Source organism: Pezoporus occidentalis, unplaced genomic scaffold (assembly GCF_034315485.1).
Source record: "Pezoporus occidentalis ecotype Australia unplaced genomic scaffold, CSIRO_AGI_Poc_V1 ctg279, whole genome shotgun sequence".
NCBI lineage: Eukaryota > Metazoa > Chordata > Aves > Psittaciformes > Psittacidae > Pezoporus > Pezoporus occidentalis.
In genome coordinates this window covers 367,522-383,820 of record NW_026914708.1, presented here as the reverse complement: position 1 = coordinate 383,820, position 16,299 = coordinate 367,522, and the positions used below count along the sequence as shown (strand labels likewise).

The following is a 16,299-nucleotide window of genomic DNA, read 5'->3' as shown; positions in this document are numbered from 1 at the left end:
TGTCCCCAGGGGTGTTGGGGCCCCATGGGTGTGATGGAGCCTGTGAGACTGTAACCCCTGGCGCAATCCCACAGACACCATGGCTGGTTTCACACCATCACTTGCCCATGGCTGTGATGACCACTTGTCTGGTGGTGGCCACGAATCCGTCATGGTAGGGTGCAGCGGGTCCCTGGATGGCAGCCCTGGTCTGGGGGCTGCTGGAGCTGAGAGACACCACAGAACAACACAGAGCTTTCTTATAAATTTATTACATAATAATAATTAATAATAATATAATATAAGAAACATAGATCTCTGTGGGGTATGTGTATCACAACGTCAAGGGCGGGAGGTGAATGGCCACACCTCCATGACTCCGGAGAAGGAGAAAACTCCTCCGAAAGATCCATACAAAATAAGGGTGAAGTCAAACTGACCCTGTAAAATTAAAAACAGAACAAAAACCCACAGGTGAGTCCGTCGGGGTGAGAAACAAGAGTGTGGATGCTCGAGCCATGTGTGTGGCCGCACGCGTGCGTGCGAGGGTGGGAGCCGGTGTGTGCACATGCAGTGATTGTGAGTGCGCCCGGGTGACACATGCATGCGGCAGTGAGCGCTGCCCACGGGCGAACCGGAGGGAGGAAAATCGCGGACGGACGGAAAACCGCAGGAGGGAGAATGGAAAACTGCAGGAGGAAGAATGGAAAACCGTGGGAGGAAGGATGGAAAACCGCAGGAGGAAGGATGGAAAACCGCGCTGCACTTTGTCGCTGGATGGAGACGGGGTTCGGCTGGCGAAGCTCCTCACCACCAGGAACAAAGTGCGCTGGGTTTTGGTTTCTCTTCTTTTACAGTCAGAATTACAGACAGGAGCTGATGGAAAACAGGGTTGATGACAGCGTTAGTCTGGACAAAGGAAAAATACCAATAACTGTTAAAAAAACCCCTTCAAAGCCCCCCCCAAAAGAGTGGATCCCTTTTTACAGAAGATAACCCAAGTCATTGAGAAGCCATGAGAATCACAGTAACCGCTGCGCGGTCAGTCCCGCTGCCACCGGGACAGCATGGCCGAGGGCCGCAGGCTCGTGGGGTTGGTTCCTCGCCCGCTCCCGCTCTGCCTTCTCCTGGATGGCTTTTCCAAATGAAATGTTTCACTGGGTCTGGAGATGTTTGGAGTGGAGATGCCAATGAGGCCAGCCTAGATACAGAGCCCGGGAAGTGTTATCTACACAGGGAAATCCGCTTCGCTTCAGCCAAGAAAATCAAAGTAAATCAGCAGGAGCTGTGTTAGCAGGGGCACGGTTCTGCTGGGGGGTGAGAATGGCCATGGGAGAAGATCTTGGCCTTTGGCCATTGGGCAACCCAGGCTCCAAAGGCCATTGGGCCACCCAAGGTCCGAAAGCCACTGGGCAACCCTGTAACCCCAGTAAAGGCACTGCGCTGCAGGGGCGAGTGACCTGACCATGGGTGCTGCAGGTGTGTGGGACATGGCCACCCCTGAGCCGGTGGTATGGAGGAGCGTGGGCTCGGGGTGCATAGAGGGGCACAGGATGGGGACCCCGGTGCTGCCTGGGGATGATGCCATCACCAGTGCCCCGAGCCCATGATTATCTAGCTCTGCCATGGGTGCAGGGGACATGGGGAAGGTGCAGCGCTGGTGGGAGGGTGATGAAGCTGATGATACTGGTGTAGGGTGAGCAGGTTTGCGGCAGCCCCTGGCAGCCCCTGGGCAGTGTGGTTGGAAGTCGCCTTCTTTTGTGTGAAGCCTGACTGGGACGAGCCGTGGTGTCCCTTGGAAGCCGAGGGAACACGCAGTGTTTGCCAACACAGGTACGGCTGCAGCTGCTTGGTGGCAGAAGCTGGGGTGCACACGGGGCAACATAGCCGCTGACTCTGCCATGGCAGAGGGTGCATCCACCATTTCCAGCCCTTGCAAAGAGGATCGGGGCAGCAGAGGGGATATCAGGGAGGGGGAGAAGGAGGAAGAGGAAGAGGAGGAGGAAGAGGAGGAAGAAGAGGGCTCCTAAGAAATGGCAAGAAGGCGTCCAGCTTTCCTTGTCCCAGACCGAACTTTCTGCAGAAAAGTTGCACTCTGCAGACTTCTGACCTCTTGCAGTAAGAGGCGGGTGCAGGAGGGTCTCTCTTAGTAGCCCCCAAAACAGCTGCTGAAGGGGCCAAGACCCTGGTTCACCCAGCGGGAACCCGCCGGGCAGCCTGCACTCAGGCTCACACCATCACTTCCACCACCAGTGCTGCCGGGAGTGAGGGTTGTGCTGAGGGGCCACGGTGGCTCCTCAGGGCAGCACCCAGCAAAGCCTCCCACCATCCCAAGGGGACATGTGGGGCAGACAGGCTGTGGGGCTGTACCGGGACATGAGGACCTCCAGGGTGTCTAAGGGACACCAGGGTCTCTGAGGGCTGCTGGGGTCTCCGTTACCTGCAGGTGAGGTGGGGGAAGAGCTGGCAGTGTGATGGGAATGAAGCAGAGCAGTGAGGAGGTGACAGGTGGTGGTGGGACAAGCTGGCCGGGTGGGCAGGGGGTGAGCCATAGGCAGAGCAGAGGCTTGGCCCTTGGGCATGCAGAGGCTGCAGCTGAGTGGGGTCACCGCAGGCTCTGCAAGCAGCCACGGCCAAAGCCAGGCAGGGATGCAGAGGAGCCAGATGCTGGCATCCCGGGGCGTGCTGGTGCTGCTTTGCCAGGCAGGAAGCTGGAGAAGCTGCATCAGCCAGGAGAGCCGAGCTCTGGTTGCCGGGAACAAGTGGCAAGTTCAGTTCACAGCCAGGGGATGTGCGAGCAGTGGCTGCAAAGGTGGCCGCGGCAGGCGAGCAGCAACTGCGCTGGCGGCATGGAATTTCTGTGGGCGCGTGCAGGACCATGCCAACAAGCCCTTGTGACTGCAGAGTGCCTGGTGATGCCAAGCGCAGGCAAAGGAGCTGGAGCACTGGAGGGTGATAAGTGGGTGCAAGTAGCTGCGTGTCCTGCTGTGCATGTATCTGCACATGCTGCTGCACATGCTGCTGGGTGCAGGCGAGGCATGCAGGGGCTAGTGGAGGGGATTCAAGGCGTGAAGGCACCAGGTACAAGGAGGATGGAGGTGGGAGCTGCGCAGGAGGGATGAAGGTGCCAGCTATGAGGAAGGTGCATGGCAGGGAACAGTGGGGTGGATGGAGAGGGTGCGGTGCATGGTCGGCAGAGGGGTGATGAGCTGGTCAGGGAGGTGGAGGGGGCAGGACTGGGTCTGCCATGTCCTGTCCTGCTCTGGGTCACGCAGGGCAGTGGTGACACTGCCAGGATGGGGTGCAATGGGCACGGCAGGTAAAGTGAGTGGAGGGGTTAGGCAGACACGGTGGCTGCTGTTGCCATTTGGGCGCCTCTTGGCTCACCGGGTGACAGGCCCTGAGGCCCGCCATGCCCTGGGGCATAGACCGTGAGCTGTTTGCTCGCCAGTCCAGCTCGGAGCCACTCTCACCCTCCCCAGGCTGCCAGATGGCAACTGGGAGGTGGAGAGGCCCTGAACCCACAGGCCCGGTGGCTTCTGGAGAGTTCTGGATGGAGCCGCTTGGGCACACACCCAGCAGGAGTTCAGGGAAAAGGTGATGGCACCAGAGCATTCCAGGATCCATCCCAGGGAGGGTCTGGTGCACTGGCACCAGTCAGGACCCATCCCAGGGAGGGCCTGATGCACTGGAGGGACTGCCACCCCCACCCTGGCCCTTTTCCCTGGCTGAAGGTTGTAAAGGTTTGGAAATGTGTGAGGGTCAGAAGGAACCTCCTTGTCCTTCCCTCTAGCACCAGAAGAGTTAATGCCTTTGTGGGGGACTCGGCTTTTTGGGAACACCAGTCACCAAGCCAAAGCCACCTGCTCCAGAGCTGGCGAGGCGAGCCCTGCTCAGCCCTAGGGGATGACACAGCGAGGAGGGGGCATGTGGGGCACCAGGCACCACACTGGGGACAGGGACGCTGCCTCTGCCAGTGCCATGGCTGGACAGGGTCACCCTGGGTCCTCCAAATACCTGGAAGACAAGAGCGGCTCCTGCCAAGCTCAGCTTGACCTGGTGCCCCCATGGCCATGGCACCACCGGCCCATGGTTTCTCCAGCCTGGCCCTTGGACCCCTACGGCAGCTCTGGAGGAGCAGCCTCAGGGCACTGTGGTGACTGGGCTGCTGGTGGAGGACTGAGCACAATGGTGGTGATGGCCAAGGGACCCGCTGCCACGTCTCTGCCTTGGCAGGGGTGGAAGACTCGGTGTGTCCCAAAAACCCGAGTTGAGTTTTGTGTTTCTGATTCATTAAAATCCCGAGTGTCCGGAAGGAGCTGCTGGGGGTTGTTTTTTTGTTTCTTTTCTTTTTTAAAAATACTTTTAACATTCATTCAGTCGCTAAAAACTGCCGGTGCCGCGGGCGCCCCATGAAGGGGTGCGGGCACCGCCTCCCAGCATCTCAACATGTCTAGAGATAGAGATTAGGAAAATTATAACAAAATCAGGTGGCTCTAAGTATAGATATAGATATATAGATATTTGTTCTCTCTTTTCAAATATATAGCTGATTAAAAAGATGCAAAATAAGGATGACTAGGATGGAGTGGGAATCCTGTAGTTCAGTATCATCTCTTGTAGGTCATCAGCTGCTCTCTATATAGCTGCATGGAGATTAAATATTATCCATCAACGTGTCCCCCTTGGAAACAAAGACCCCAAACCAAGAGGAAATAAAACATCTCCCTCCCCCCACCCCCCTACTTAAGGTTGGCAAAGCATATTCTGCTGGATTCCCCACAAGCCTCCCTCCGCCATCCCCAGACATGCTTCTATCCATGCGGTTTCAGTCCCCCTCTCAGCAGGGCACCCGAGGGCAACCAGCAGAGCAGCAGCACAGAGTCCAGGGCTAGGGTCTCTTGGGTGGGAATCACTCCTTGGGCTGCTCCTGGCGTGCCTTGGCACAGGAGGGAGCAGGTCTGGGTGTCACCACAGGTGTCCACCCGGCCACCGAGACCTCTCCACAATGGAGCCCTTCCCATCAGCAGCACCAGTGGGATGATCCAGCTCAGCCAGATGCCTCAGACCCTAGAGGGGACTGGGGCCACCACCGCAGCCGTGGTGCCTCCGGCCTGCTCTGCTGAGCCAGCACCGCCTGCATCCTGCAGCAGCCCCTGCCCTGCTGTGCCAGCCTGGAGCAGCTCGGGGTCTCCATAGGCCACCCCGACCTGTCCGAGACATGGCACAGAGGTACGCACTGTGCACTCACCGCGCTGCCGTTCCCCAGCCTGCCTGTCACACCGGGCAACGCAGCCAGCACTAGGCCTCCACCAGAACCTTGTCCCTAAGCCAGGGCCTGGCTCCTCATGGCGCCACTGGCCTGGCCCCACTGCCCATCCCGACCGGGTGCTGCCTGTTGGCCATGTGGCGCCTGGGCTCAGCAGCACACGGTGCCTCGGCCGCGCTGGCCACCAGCGACGCCCGCAGGGAAGAGCACATCAAGCGATAGATATACAGGCCAGACTCTCTGTGAGGAACAGAAACGAGGATGTATTTCATGCAACATTCCTTGTCCTGAAGGCGTCGCTGGGGCCGAGCGGGGGGTTGGCGTGTGCGTGGCACACTGGGGCGGTGTGGGAGCGGGCGGGAGCCTGTCGGCTCCGCACCCTTCAGTGCAGTGCTCAGAGTAGAAAGAGAATCAAAGTGGGTTTTATTAGTCTAGTAGAAACACCCCCCACCCCCCACGGTGGCTCTGGAAGAGGCCAGCGCTGCCGGGGACGGTCAGCTGTCTACAAGCTGCTTGAGTGCCCGCTCAATGTTCATCCGGTGCCCGACCCGGGTCACCCCCAACTCCACAAAGTCCTCCTTGGTGAGGGCAGGCAGGTGCGTGCCCTCTATTTCATGGTCCTCAAACTTGTCTCGGTGCTCCACCAAATTGATACTTTCCAGCCAGTCCCCGACGTCGTACTTGTTCCAGAGGTGGAGGGGTTTCTGCATGAAGGGCCGAGGCGGGTGCAGGGTGTGCAGGGGTGGCCCTGGCGAGGGGGACGGGGATGGGGAGCGGCTCCGGGCGCTCACACTCCTCACCACAAAGCGCACCTCCTTGGGCTCATGTGGGATGGAGAGGCTGGAAGATTTGAGGATGGTGGGAGGGGTCAGACCGTAGGGCCGGACGGTGCTGAGGGGCTCTGTCCGATCCAGAGCCGGCTTCACGGGGCTGGGGGTACGTCGGGTTACGGGGTAGCGACTGCCAGGTCGGACTGTGTAGGTGGTCCCGGAGCTCCGCTGGGAAATGGTGCTGAGTTCTCCTAAACTACTGAAAAGTCTGCAGAAAGAATGGTACAGCGAGAGAGAGGAGAGAGCAGAGGGCAGGGGTGAGGCCGAGGTCCCGACACAGGAGCACACACACAGAGTATACATGGGGCAGGCTGGGATGGGGGGGGACTGGGGCTCTGCAGCACTCAGGGGACACGGCAAGGTGCACTCCAGCCAAGACGTCCTTGCCAGCCCTGCCAGGGCTCTTCCGGAGTGCGTAGAAGAGGTTCCAGCCAGCATCTCCAGTACCTCCAGTTCCTGGTCAAACCTGCCCTAACTGCCACGGCTCCAGAGCCCATTGAGACCCACTGGGGAGGAGTGTGGCTGCACACAAACACTGGCTGCAGCCTAGGACCATGTACCTTGCCATGCCCCTGCTGGGCAGCAGGAAGCTGTGGAGGAGCTGCACCAAAGCCCACTGGCCCCAGCTCCCACCAGGGACCCCCATATCCCCTCATGCTAATGCACCACCATCAGCATACTCAGGTCCTGCTCCGGACCTGGAGCAAAACTGCTCCTGAGCACATAGCCCCTTCCTGGGACAAGAGAGAACCTTCTGGCACATTCTCTGTGTCCAACCTGCCCTTTGGTCTCTGGCTGTCAGCAGAACCCTAAAGATGGATTGAACATCTTGGTGCAGGGTTGGTGCCTGCTCCTGTCTGGTCAATTGGTGTGGCTGCCCCATCCCTGGCAGTGTTCAAGGCCAGGTTGGACACAGGGGTTGAGGCAACCTGCTCTAGTGGAAGGTGTCCCTGTCTGTGGCAGGGGCTTGGAACCGGATGAGCTTTAAGGTCCCTTCCAACCCAAACCAATCTAGGATTCTATGGTAAGTAGGGAGGAAAGGGAGGAAGGCCCTGCTGCTTCAGGGCTGTCCAGACCAAGAGGCATCACTGGGATTGGGCTGGTTATCTCTTCACTGAACAGTCCACAACCACTCATTTGGGTCAATGTCACTCTGCTCATCCTCCAAACTAATCGATCAAACACAAGTCCTGCAGCTCCTTGGCTCCAGGATGGGACGTCGGTTACCGAACACGAGGTCCCCTGGGCTGCCTGTATGGTACCCTCATCAGTACCCTGGCTCCTTGCCACCCTCCAAGCTCTGCTCTCCCCTCTCAGGTCCTTCCTGGAACTGATGGACACTCTGGAAACTTGCTGCTGGCAACAAGAGTCCAAGGGCTACAGTTAACAGCACATACCCGCTGCCAGTGATGCCACACCACACAAGATCCACACTTTTGGAGATGAGCAAGCACTCGTGATTTTCAAGAGAGATGGCTCCCACAAGATGAGCTGAACACGAATATGTTCATAGTCTGTGGGCTCAAGTGTACTTCCTCTTAATTATTTCCCTGCCACCCTGGCACAGTGGGTTACCAAGTAGCATGATGGTGAATCGCATTTGGGAAGGGGAAGAGCTGAATGACCTTGAGGGCTGTGGCTCAAGAACAGAACGCAAATTGACAGTACAAAGTACAGATCAGAGGCTGGCAAAGGATCTTCTGGAAGAGATGGAGAGAAAGTTCTGGGTCTGCTCATGGACCCCAAGAAGGGGTGGCTGGGAGGCACTCCCGTAGCCACGGAAGGGCAGAACAAACACTGCCAAATCTAAGGAGGGTTCCTTACAGATGTATGGATGCAATCCTATTGCCACAGGAGACACTGCTACACTTCATTGGAATTTCTGAGCAGTTCTGGTCGCTTACGTTGGAGAAAAGTCAATGGGAACGGGAATGGCTGCAGGCACTGCAGCTGGTGTGCCAAAGCCTTGTTGAACCTGTGCAGGGTGGGACAGGGGAGAAAGTGCTGTCAGAAACTGTGAAAGAAGAAGAGAGATGTGTCCAAGGGGTACCAAGACCAAGACCTACAGCAGTCTCACATGAGTGTGCTCCTCACATCAGGGTGGATGCTCAAAGACTGTTGGCATCATGGGCCTTGCCAGTGGTGGAGATGTTGATCCCACAGAGACCCACATCTTGTGCAAACTGTGCTGCAGGGCCTCCCTGGTTCTTTTTCATTTGGTGGTTTACAGGGTCTGGAAACGGGCTATTCCTGCTCTTGGGAAATGGGGTGAATGGAACCACATGTGAGAAACCAGCTTCCAGGGCTGAGTGTCCTCACAGTAATAAGGCAGAGATGTCACAGCAGACTCTTCCGGGCATGGTTGGTCAGTGGATGTAACCTGTAGATCTGTTCTCCTCTGCTGAGCACTGGAACGGTCACTGTGGTGCGCGGCTGGCAAGGTACCGCTGGCTCTCAACACCTTCAGCAGTGCAGTTCTGCCAACCATGCGTTATTCTGCAGACAGTCTCTGGTGTCCTGTCTAGCTCTAGATGCTGACTTCATTATGGGCCAATTAGTCAGACACAGGCACTTCATCCTGCTCGGAAGCCAGGTCAGTTTTTCTGGATGTGAACCCTTCTGAAGACTCGGACATTACGCACAGCAATGAGATCTGCTTAGAGGGTTTTCCTGGATCACTGCTCTTCTTCATTGCAGGTTCACAGAACTACAGAATCCCAGGTTGAAGGGACCTCAAAGATCATCTGGTCCAACCCTTCCAGGCAAAGCATGACCTAGACCAGATGTCCCAGGTTAGTGTTGGTTTATCATGTACTTTGTCCAAGGAATGCACACCGATGGAGGCATGCACTAGCCAGCAGCAACCAAGCTGAAGCCAAGTGCTGCTACCTCTCAGGACGTTTCTATTGAGGTCTTAACCTTTGTCAGGTTTCCTGAACACGGTGGTGTTGCCCACTTCTCCTTTAGGCAACATCAAGTCAATGTAACTGGGGAGCTTAATAAGAAAATTAAGAGAAGAGAAGGCTCAGGGGAGACTTTTTAAGAGTCTTCCAATACCTAAAGGGGCTGCAGGAAAGCTGGAGAGGGACTTGGGACAAGGGCCTGTAGAGACAGGCCAAGGGGAATGGCTTTAACCTGCCCAAGGGGAGACTGAGCTGAGCTCTTAGGCAGAAGCTCTTCCCTGTGAGGGTGCTGAGGCACTGGCACAGGGTGCCCAGAGAAGCTGTGGCTGCCCCATCCCTGGCAGTGTTCAAGGCCAGGTTGGACACAGGGGCTTGGAGCAAGCTGTTCTAGTGGAAGGTGTCCCTGCCCGTGGCAAGGGTTGAAACTGGATGAGCTTTAAAGTCTCTTCCAACCCAATCCAGGCTGGGATTTTATGAAATGCTTCCTACACTTCCCACTTCTGGAGGTGCTCCAGCTGGGCCTCAGAAGACCAGTAACCCTGAGATAGCGGGATTGCTGGTTGCCACCAGCTCTGTGAGCTGGGACGTGGCAGTTCTCATCACCACTGTAGGACTGCCTTTAAGCTTGTCTTCTCTGAACACACAAAATCCAGGCTCTGGCATCTCTGGGCCTCTGTTGCACAGAGCCTGGTCTTGCAGGGTGTCAGCACCAGCAGTAGGTCGGTTGACTAGATTGATTCTTCAGTGTATACAGGAAAACTACTCTCCTGAGACAGAGAAGCCAAGGCCTGACTTGTGCACCACAGCACATGAGTGGAACTGACTGGAATCAGCAAAGGGGGAGAAGAGGTTCCGTGGGAAGCAGTCTCGCAAGCAAAGACACACCAGCTTGATGTAAGTTCTAAGAAAGAGATCTGTAGGACAGCTAATTAAGCCTTCTGGGAACACTTTTACTGATAGGCTTAAAAAGCAGATTCCATGAATGAGTCATTAATGGATAAGGATTTTTCCTTTGAACTTGTTCAGTCTGAATGTCTTCAGGAGTAACAAAGGCAAGGGCAGATCCAGACAGAGGGAACATGCTCCTCATCACTCCAAAGAGAAATGCTTTGCTTTCACTCAGTGAAGTCTTTTGTGCTCTTGGCTTCCAGGCATGCTCATCCTGGCCTTCAAAAGCATCTCCCATTGCTTTTCATTAGAAGTGTGTGAAGGACTCGCCTCCTGTTATGAACAACCGCCGCCTGCTGATGAGTGAGACATGAGACTGCTCTTGAGGATCTCCACTAGAGCTCGGTGCGCCCAAAGGCTCCAATGCAGAGCTCGGCCTATCTGTGACCAGGCTGTGCTTTAGGGATGGGTTGGGGACTGATCCTCTCTTTGCCTGAAATGCAGAGGGACACTTGGAGGCTCCCTGCCTAGGGCAGTGCATGCCCAGATGACATGACACCACTACAGTTCACATTTTGAAAGGATTTTGACTTCCAGAATTGCCTGAGAACTGTCCCTGAAAAGGAAGGACAGGGGAGAGGAGTACAGAAAGAAGAGAAAGTCTCTGAACAGTGCACAGAACAAGACCAGAAGCACTTGTGTTACGTGTCACTGTGGACATTAACACAACTGCTAAACAGGACAAACTTACTGGCATGAGCCGGATGCTCTCACAGGCTGCTCTGCAAGTGAGAATGGTGTCAGGGAAGCAGCTCCCATCCTTGCCCATGCCCTGGCACCTGCTGACAGGTTCTATTCATACGAGTTTTCTCTTGTTGGCCAGCAGGTCGAAGGAGGGGACTGGATGAGCATTAGCGTCCCTTCCAACCTAAACCATTCCATGATACAATTCTATCATTCCATGGGATTGATGGGCTGGTCTCAGGCAACATTTGCCAACCTGCTGCTCTTCTGTAAATGCTGAATTTTGGCAAGAAATCTGTTCCTGGCTCTCAGCTAAAGAACCCGATGAGAGGATAAGCTTATCCCAATAAAGAGAGCCCACAGGGAGAGGGGTGCCCAGCAGTGCATGAGGCTTATCTGAAGAACTGCTGAGAACACAGGTTTTTGCTGAAGGTGGTCTAATTTCCTGCTGTCATTTGCTCCTCAGGACTCTGCTTGTGCAGCCAGCACTTTCATTAGGGAAGATAAATCTGGCACTCCTGAGCTCTCTTTCACAGTAGAAAAACAAAGGAATGCTGTGAGGGAACAACTGCAACCTGATGCAGACAAGTGGGGTTAATTGTACCCAATGTACTGTCCCTCCTGAAGGGAAGGCAGAAACTCCACCAGTGTTTGGAGGGCTGATGAAGCTGAAGAAGCTTTGGAAGAGCTTATCTTCAGATGAACAAAAGAATGAGCAAACCAGGAGAGAACTGCTGAAATTTGTACCTCTAAGGGCTGCTACAGCTCTGTATGGAGTATCTTGAGCAGAAATAAATGCAAACAGGGGTCCTGGAGCTCAGACAGTCTTTTCATAAATTCTACAGGATAAAGGGGAGGACCTTATCCTAGGCGGATTTTCCAGGTTAATAAATGGTTAGAACAGTGGTGCCATAGTCAGAAATTTGGGTATTTAGAACATGGGACTCGATTTGGGAGGCCAAGTCTACTGGAGACTCGTGGAGCTGTTTGAGCAGTTTTGGTAGGAGGCTTGTCAGGCTGGTTAAGAAAGCTTTAAACGAGATGTGCTGGGGGGGGAGGGCATCATTCCATCCCAACACACCCAGTCAGTTGCCAGCACCTATAATAAATGCTTGGAGGAATGTAGAGATATTCCAGCCTCTCCAGCCAATGAGCTGCCTGCATTTGGAGCTCAGCTCAGATGGCTCTATACAAACGCCCGTAGCATGGGGAACAAACAAGAGGAATTAGAGATGTGTGCACGTCTAGGGGGTATGATATAATGGGCATCACAGAAACATGGTGGGATGGCCCCTATGACTGGAGTGTTGGGATGGAAGGTTGCAGGCTCTTTAGAAAAGACAGGCCTGGCAGGCGGGGAGGGGGAATTGCCCTTTAAGTTAGGGACTGGCTGGAGAGTATGGAACTGTGTCTGGGGACAGGTGAGCAGTTAACAGGGAGTTTGTGGGTCAGGGTTAAAGGGAGAACAGCAATGGGGGACATTACTGTGGGGATCTGTTACAGACTGCCTGATCAAGAGGACTCTGTGGATGAAGCGCTCTATAGACAAATAGGAACAGCCTCACGCTAGCAGGCCCTTGTCCTCATGGGGGACTTCAACCACCCTGACATCTGTTGGAAGGACAGTACAGCCCAGCACAAGCAATCCAGGAGGTTCCTCGATTGTGTAGAAGACAACTTCCTTCTGCAAGTAATAGAGGAGCCGGAAAGGAGAGGAACCATGCTTGACCTTGTGCTCACCAACAGGGAAAGGCTGGTTGGAAATGTGACGCTCCAGGGCAGCCTTGGTTGCATCAATCATGAGATGGTGGAGTTCAAGATCCTCAGGACAGTGAGAAGAGCGTGCAGCAAGCTCACTGCCCTGGAGTTCAAGAGAGCAGACTTTGGCCTCTTCAGGAACCTGCTCAGTAAGGTTCCATGGGATACAGCCCTAGAGGGCAGGGGGGCCCAAGACTGTTGGTTGATATTCAAGGATCAGCAGCTACAAGCTCAGGAGTGTTGCATCCCAACCAGAAGGAAGTGCAGCAGGAGGGCCAGGAGACCTCCTTGGATGGATAAGGAGCTGCTGAGGAAGCTTAGAGGGAAAAAAGAGGTTTATAAAAGGTGGAAGCAAGGACAGGTGGCCTGGGAATAATACAGGGATGTTGTCTTGGAAGCTAGGGACCAGGTTAGGAGAGCTAAGGCCCAGTCAGGATTAAACTTGTCTAGGGATGTGAAAGGTAACAGGAAGGGATCCTATAGGTACATTGCAAATAAAAGACAGACTAGGGGCAATGTGGGCCCTCAGGAAGCTCTCGGGAGAACTGGCTACCCGGGATTTGGAGAAGGCTGAGGTTCTGAATGACTTCTTTGCCTCAGTCTTCACTGGCAAAGGCTCTGACCACACCACCCAAATCTTGGAAGGGAGATGCAGGGACTGTGAGAATGAAGACCCTAGGCCCACTGTAGGAGAGGAACTGGTTCGAGACCATCTTAAGAAACTGAACGTACACAAGTCCATGGGACCTGATGAAATCCATCTGCGGGGCCTGAAGGAGCTGGCGAATGAAGTTGCTAGGTCACGGTCAATCATATTTGAGAAATCCTGGCAGTCAGGTGAAGTTCCCATGACTGGAAAAAGGGAAATATAACCCCCATTTTCAAGAAGGGGAAAACGGATGACCTGGGGAATTACAGAGCAGTCAGTCTCACCTCTGTGCCTGGCAAAATCTTGGAGCAGATTCTCCTGGCAGGCATGCTAAGGCACATGAAAATCAACAAGGTGCTTGGTGACAGCCAGCAGGGCTTCACTAAGGGGAAATCCTGCCTGACCAATTTGGTGGCCTTCTATGATGGGGCTACAGAACTGATGGACAGGGGTAGAGCAGTTGATGTCATCTACCTGGAATTGTGCAAAGCGTTCGACACTGTCCCACATGACATCCTTGTCTCTAAATTGGAGAGACATCAATTTGATGGATGGACCACTCGGTGGATAAAGAACTGGCTGGATGGCCGCACACAAAGAGTTGTGGTCAATGGCTCAATGTCTGGCTGGAGACCAGTAACGAGTGGTGCACCTCAGGGATCGGTGTTGGCACCGGTCTTGTTCAACATCTTTGTCGCTGACATGGACAGTGGGATTGAGTGCTCCCTCAGCAACTTTGCTGATGACACCAAGCTGTGTAGTTCGGTTGATACCCTGGAGGGAAGGAATGCCATCCAGAGGGACCTCGACACGCTTGTGAGGTGGGCTGATGCCAACCTCATGAGGTTTAACCATGCCAAGGGCAAGGTCCTACACCTGGCTCGGAGCAATGCCAGGCACAGCTACAGGTTGGGCAGAGAAGAGATTCAGAGCAGCCCAAGGAGAAGGACTTGGGGGTGTTGGTTGATGAGAAAATGAACATGAGCTGGCTTCAGTGTGCGCTTGCAGCCAAGAAAGCCAACCGTATCCTGGGCTGCATCAAAAGGAGCGTGACCAGCAGGTCCAAGGAAGTGATCCTGCCCCTCTGCTCTGCTCTTGTGAGACCTCACCTGGAGTATTGTGTGCAGTTCTGGTGTCCTCAACATAGGAAGGACATGGAACTGTTGGAACAAGTCCAGAGAAGGGCCACGAGGATGATCAGGGGACTGGAGCACCTCCTCTATGAAGACAGGCTGAGGAAGTTGGGGCTGTTCAGCCTGAAGAAGAGAAGGCTGTGTGGAGACCTCATAGCAGCCTTCCAGTATCTGAAGGGGGCCTATAGGGATGCTGGGGAGGGACTCTTCATTAGGGACTGTAGGGACAGGACAAGGGGTAACGGGTTAAAACTGAAACAGGGGAAGTTTAGACTGGGTATAAGGAGGAAGTTCTTTCCTGTTAGCGTGGTGAGGCACTGGGATGGATTAACCAGGAACTAGATTATCTTAAGGTCCTTTCCAACCCTAACTATTCTATGATTCTATGAAAACCTATGGGCAGCACTTATGATCACAGAATCATAGAATCGTAGAATGGTTTGGACTGGAAGGGACTTTAACGCTCGTCTAGTTCCAACCCCATGCCATGAGCAGGGACAGCTTCCATTAGAGCAGGTTGCTCACCAGACTGGTCTGTTCCCTTCAGCAAGATGGTCAGTGAGAGTGCCAAGACATCCAGGGGATCATCCGTTAACCAGATGTTTGGGAAAGCTGTCCCTATGGCACCAGGCAGGGAAGCTTCTAGACTCCTTTGGCGCAGTGGGAAAGGGGAGCCGGGAGGTGCTTGGGCAGGAGCAACTATGGGGGTATTTGCAGGGGCTTTGCCTTGTGCTAGTCCTCCAGCAAAGCTGCACCTTGCCATCCAGAACAAAGTGGCCACATAACACCACAGCAACCCCTGTTTGGAGGAGGACCAGGGAACGAGGTGCAGCCTACACCATGCCCTGGAAGATGATGGAGCAAATCATTCTGGAAGACATCTCTAAACATACTGAGGACGAGAAAGCATCTACAGTAGACTGTGCGGCTTTAGAGAGCGGAAATCTTGCCTGGCCGACCCAGCAGCCTTCTGCCACCAAAAGATGGTTGGTAGGTGAGGGACGAGCAATGGGCTTTCTTTACCTTCACTTAGCAAGGCTTTCAAAAGCATCTCCCATAGCATTCCTACTGACAAATTGGTGAAGCATGCACAGGACACGTGGACGGTTAGGTTGATCAGGAACTGGATGAAATGGTAGGATCTAAGAGCTGTGGTCAGCAGCACAAAGTCCAGCTGGAAACTGTTGACTTGTGGGTTACACAATCCCCTGGGTTGGTACTGGGGCCAATACCTCTTAATGTCTTTATCAAATCCCTGAATGATAGGAAGAGAGCATCCTCAACAGAGATGACACCCATTGTGTGCAGATGACACAAAATGAGAAGCTGTGGCTGCCCCATCCCTGGCAGTGTTCAAGGCCAGGCTGGATTGGGATTGGAGCAATCTGCTCTAGTGGAAGGTATCCCTGCCCTGTCCATGCAGCTGGATCAGCTTTAAGGTCCCTTCCAACCCAAACCAGTCTGGGATTCTCTGGTGCATACGCAGCAAACAGCAACTATTCCTGCAGCACCATCAGTGCCTGCCAGCAGCACCACTGCAGCATCACTCCTCATTGCCTGTGGTGCACTGGAGTCAGTTGAAGCCAACATCAGGTAGGCACAATTCATGGGGACTGTGCTCTCTGACCTGCAGAATCAGCTTCTGCCCTCAGCTGCTCATCTTTTTACTTAGCACTGAACTGTCCCTGCTCTCATTCACGTCACTCATTGAGCTTAGCTGGTTTCCCTCCAGTTCTTCACTGTCCTAAGTTCAGGATCCCCCAGAACAACGTTTTCTGCACATCAGAGATTCTCACTAATCATGATGGTTTTCATACAATTAGTAAATCTATTAAATGAAATGGGACCCTACTGCAGAATACCTGCTTGTGTTAACCCTTTTCCACAATGAACACTGATAAGCTACTTCCACTCTTCACACTGCCTGCCCCGGGTGGCCTTCCTGATGAAAATCGCTGTGGAACACACACAGATGCCCTGAGCCAAGTGTCTCCATTTCAGAGCATGCCGTGTTCTGCTCAGGTCTCATTGCAGTGTGCAGCTACTGTAAGACAACAAACCAGGACCAATCCACTTGTAATTTTTTGTCTGGTTTGGGGAAAGCAAAGGAACCCAAAGTGCCCCTTGCACCTCACTGGAAGTGCTG

At 54.2% G+C, this 16,299-nt stretch overlaps 1 protein-coding gene across 6 annotated transcripts in view; it reads right to left on the bottom strand.

Annotated features, from left to right (window-relative positions):
- Positions 1 to 231: 231 nt before the first annotated feature.
- Positions 232 to 16,299, bottom strand: part of SHANK3 (SH3 and multiple ankyrin repeat domains 3) — a 329,535-nt gene continuing 313,467 nt past the window's right edge. For 3 of the 6 annotated variants that reach the window (XM_062625226.1, XM_062625228.1, XM_062625227.1), the window contains one exon: positions 232 to 6,286. In XM_062625226.1, the coding sequence (XP_062481210.1) occupies positions 5,743 to 6,286 (544 nt within the window). In that variant the 3' untranslated portion in view covers positions 232 to 5,742. The remainder of the gene's footprint in view (positions 6,287 to 16,299) is intronic. The other 3 variants (XM_062625229.1, XM_062625231.1, XM_062625233.1) reach the window with 3 other exon arrangements.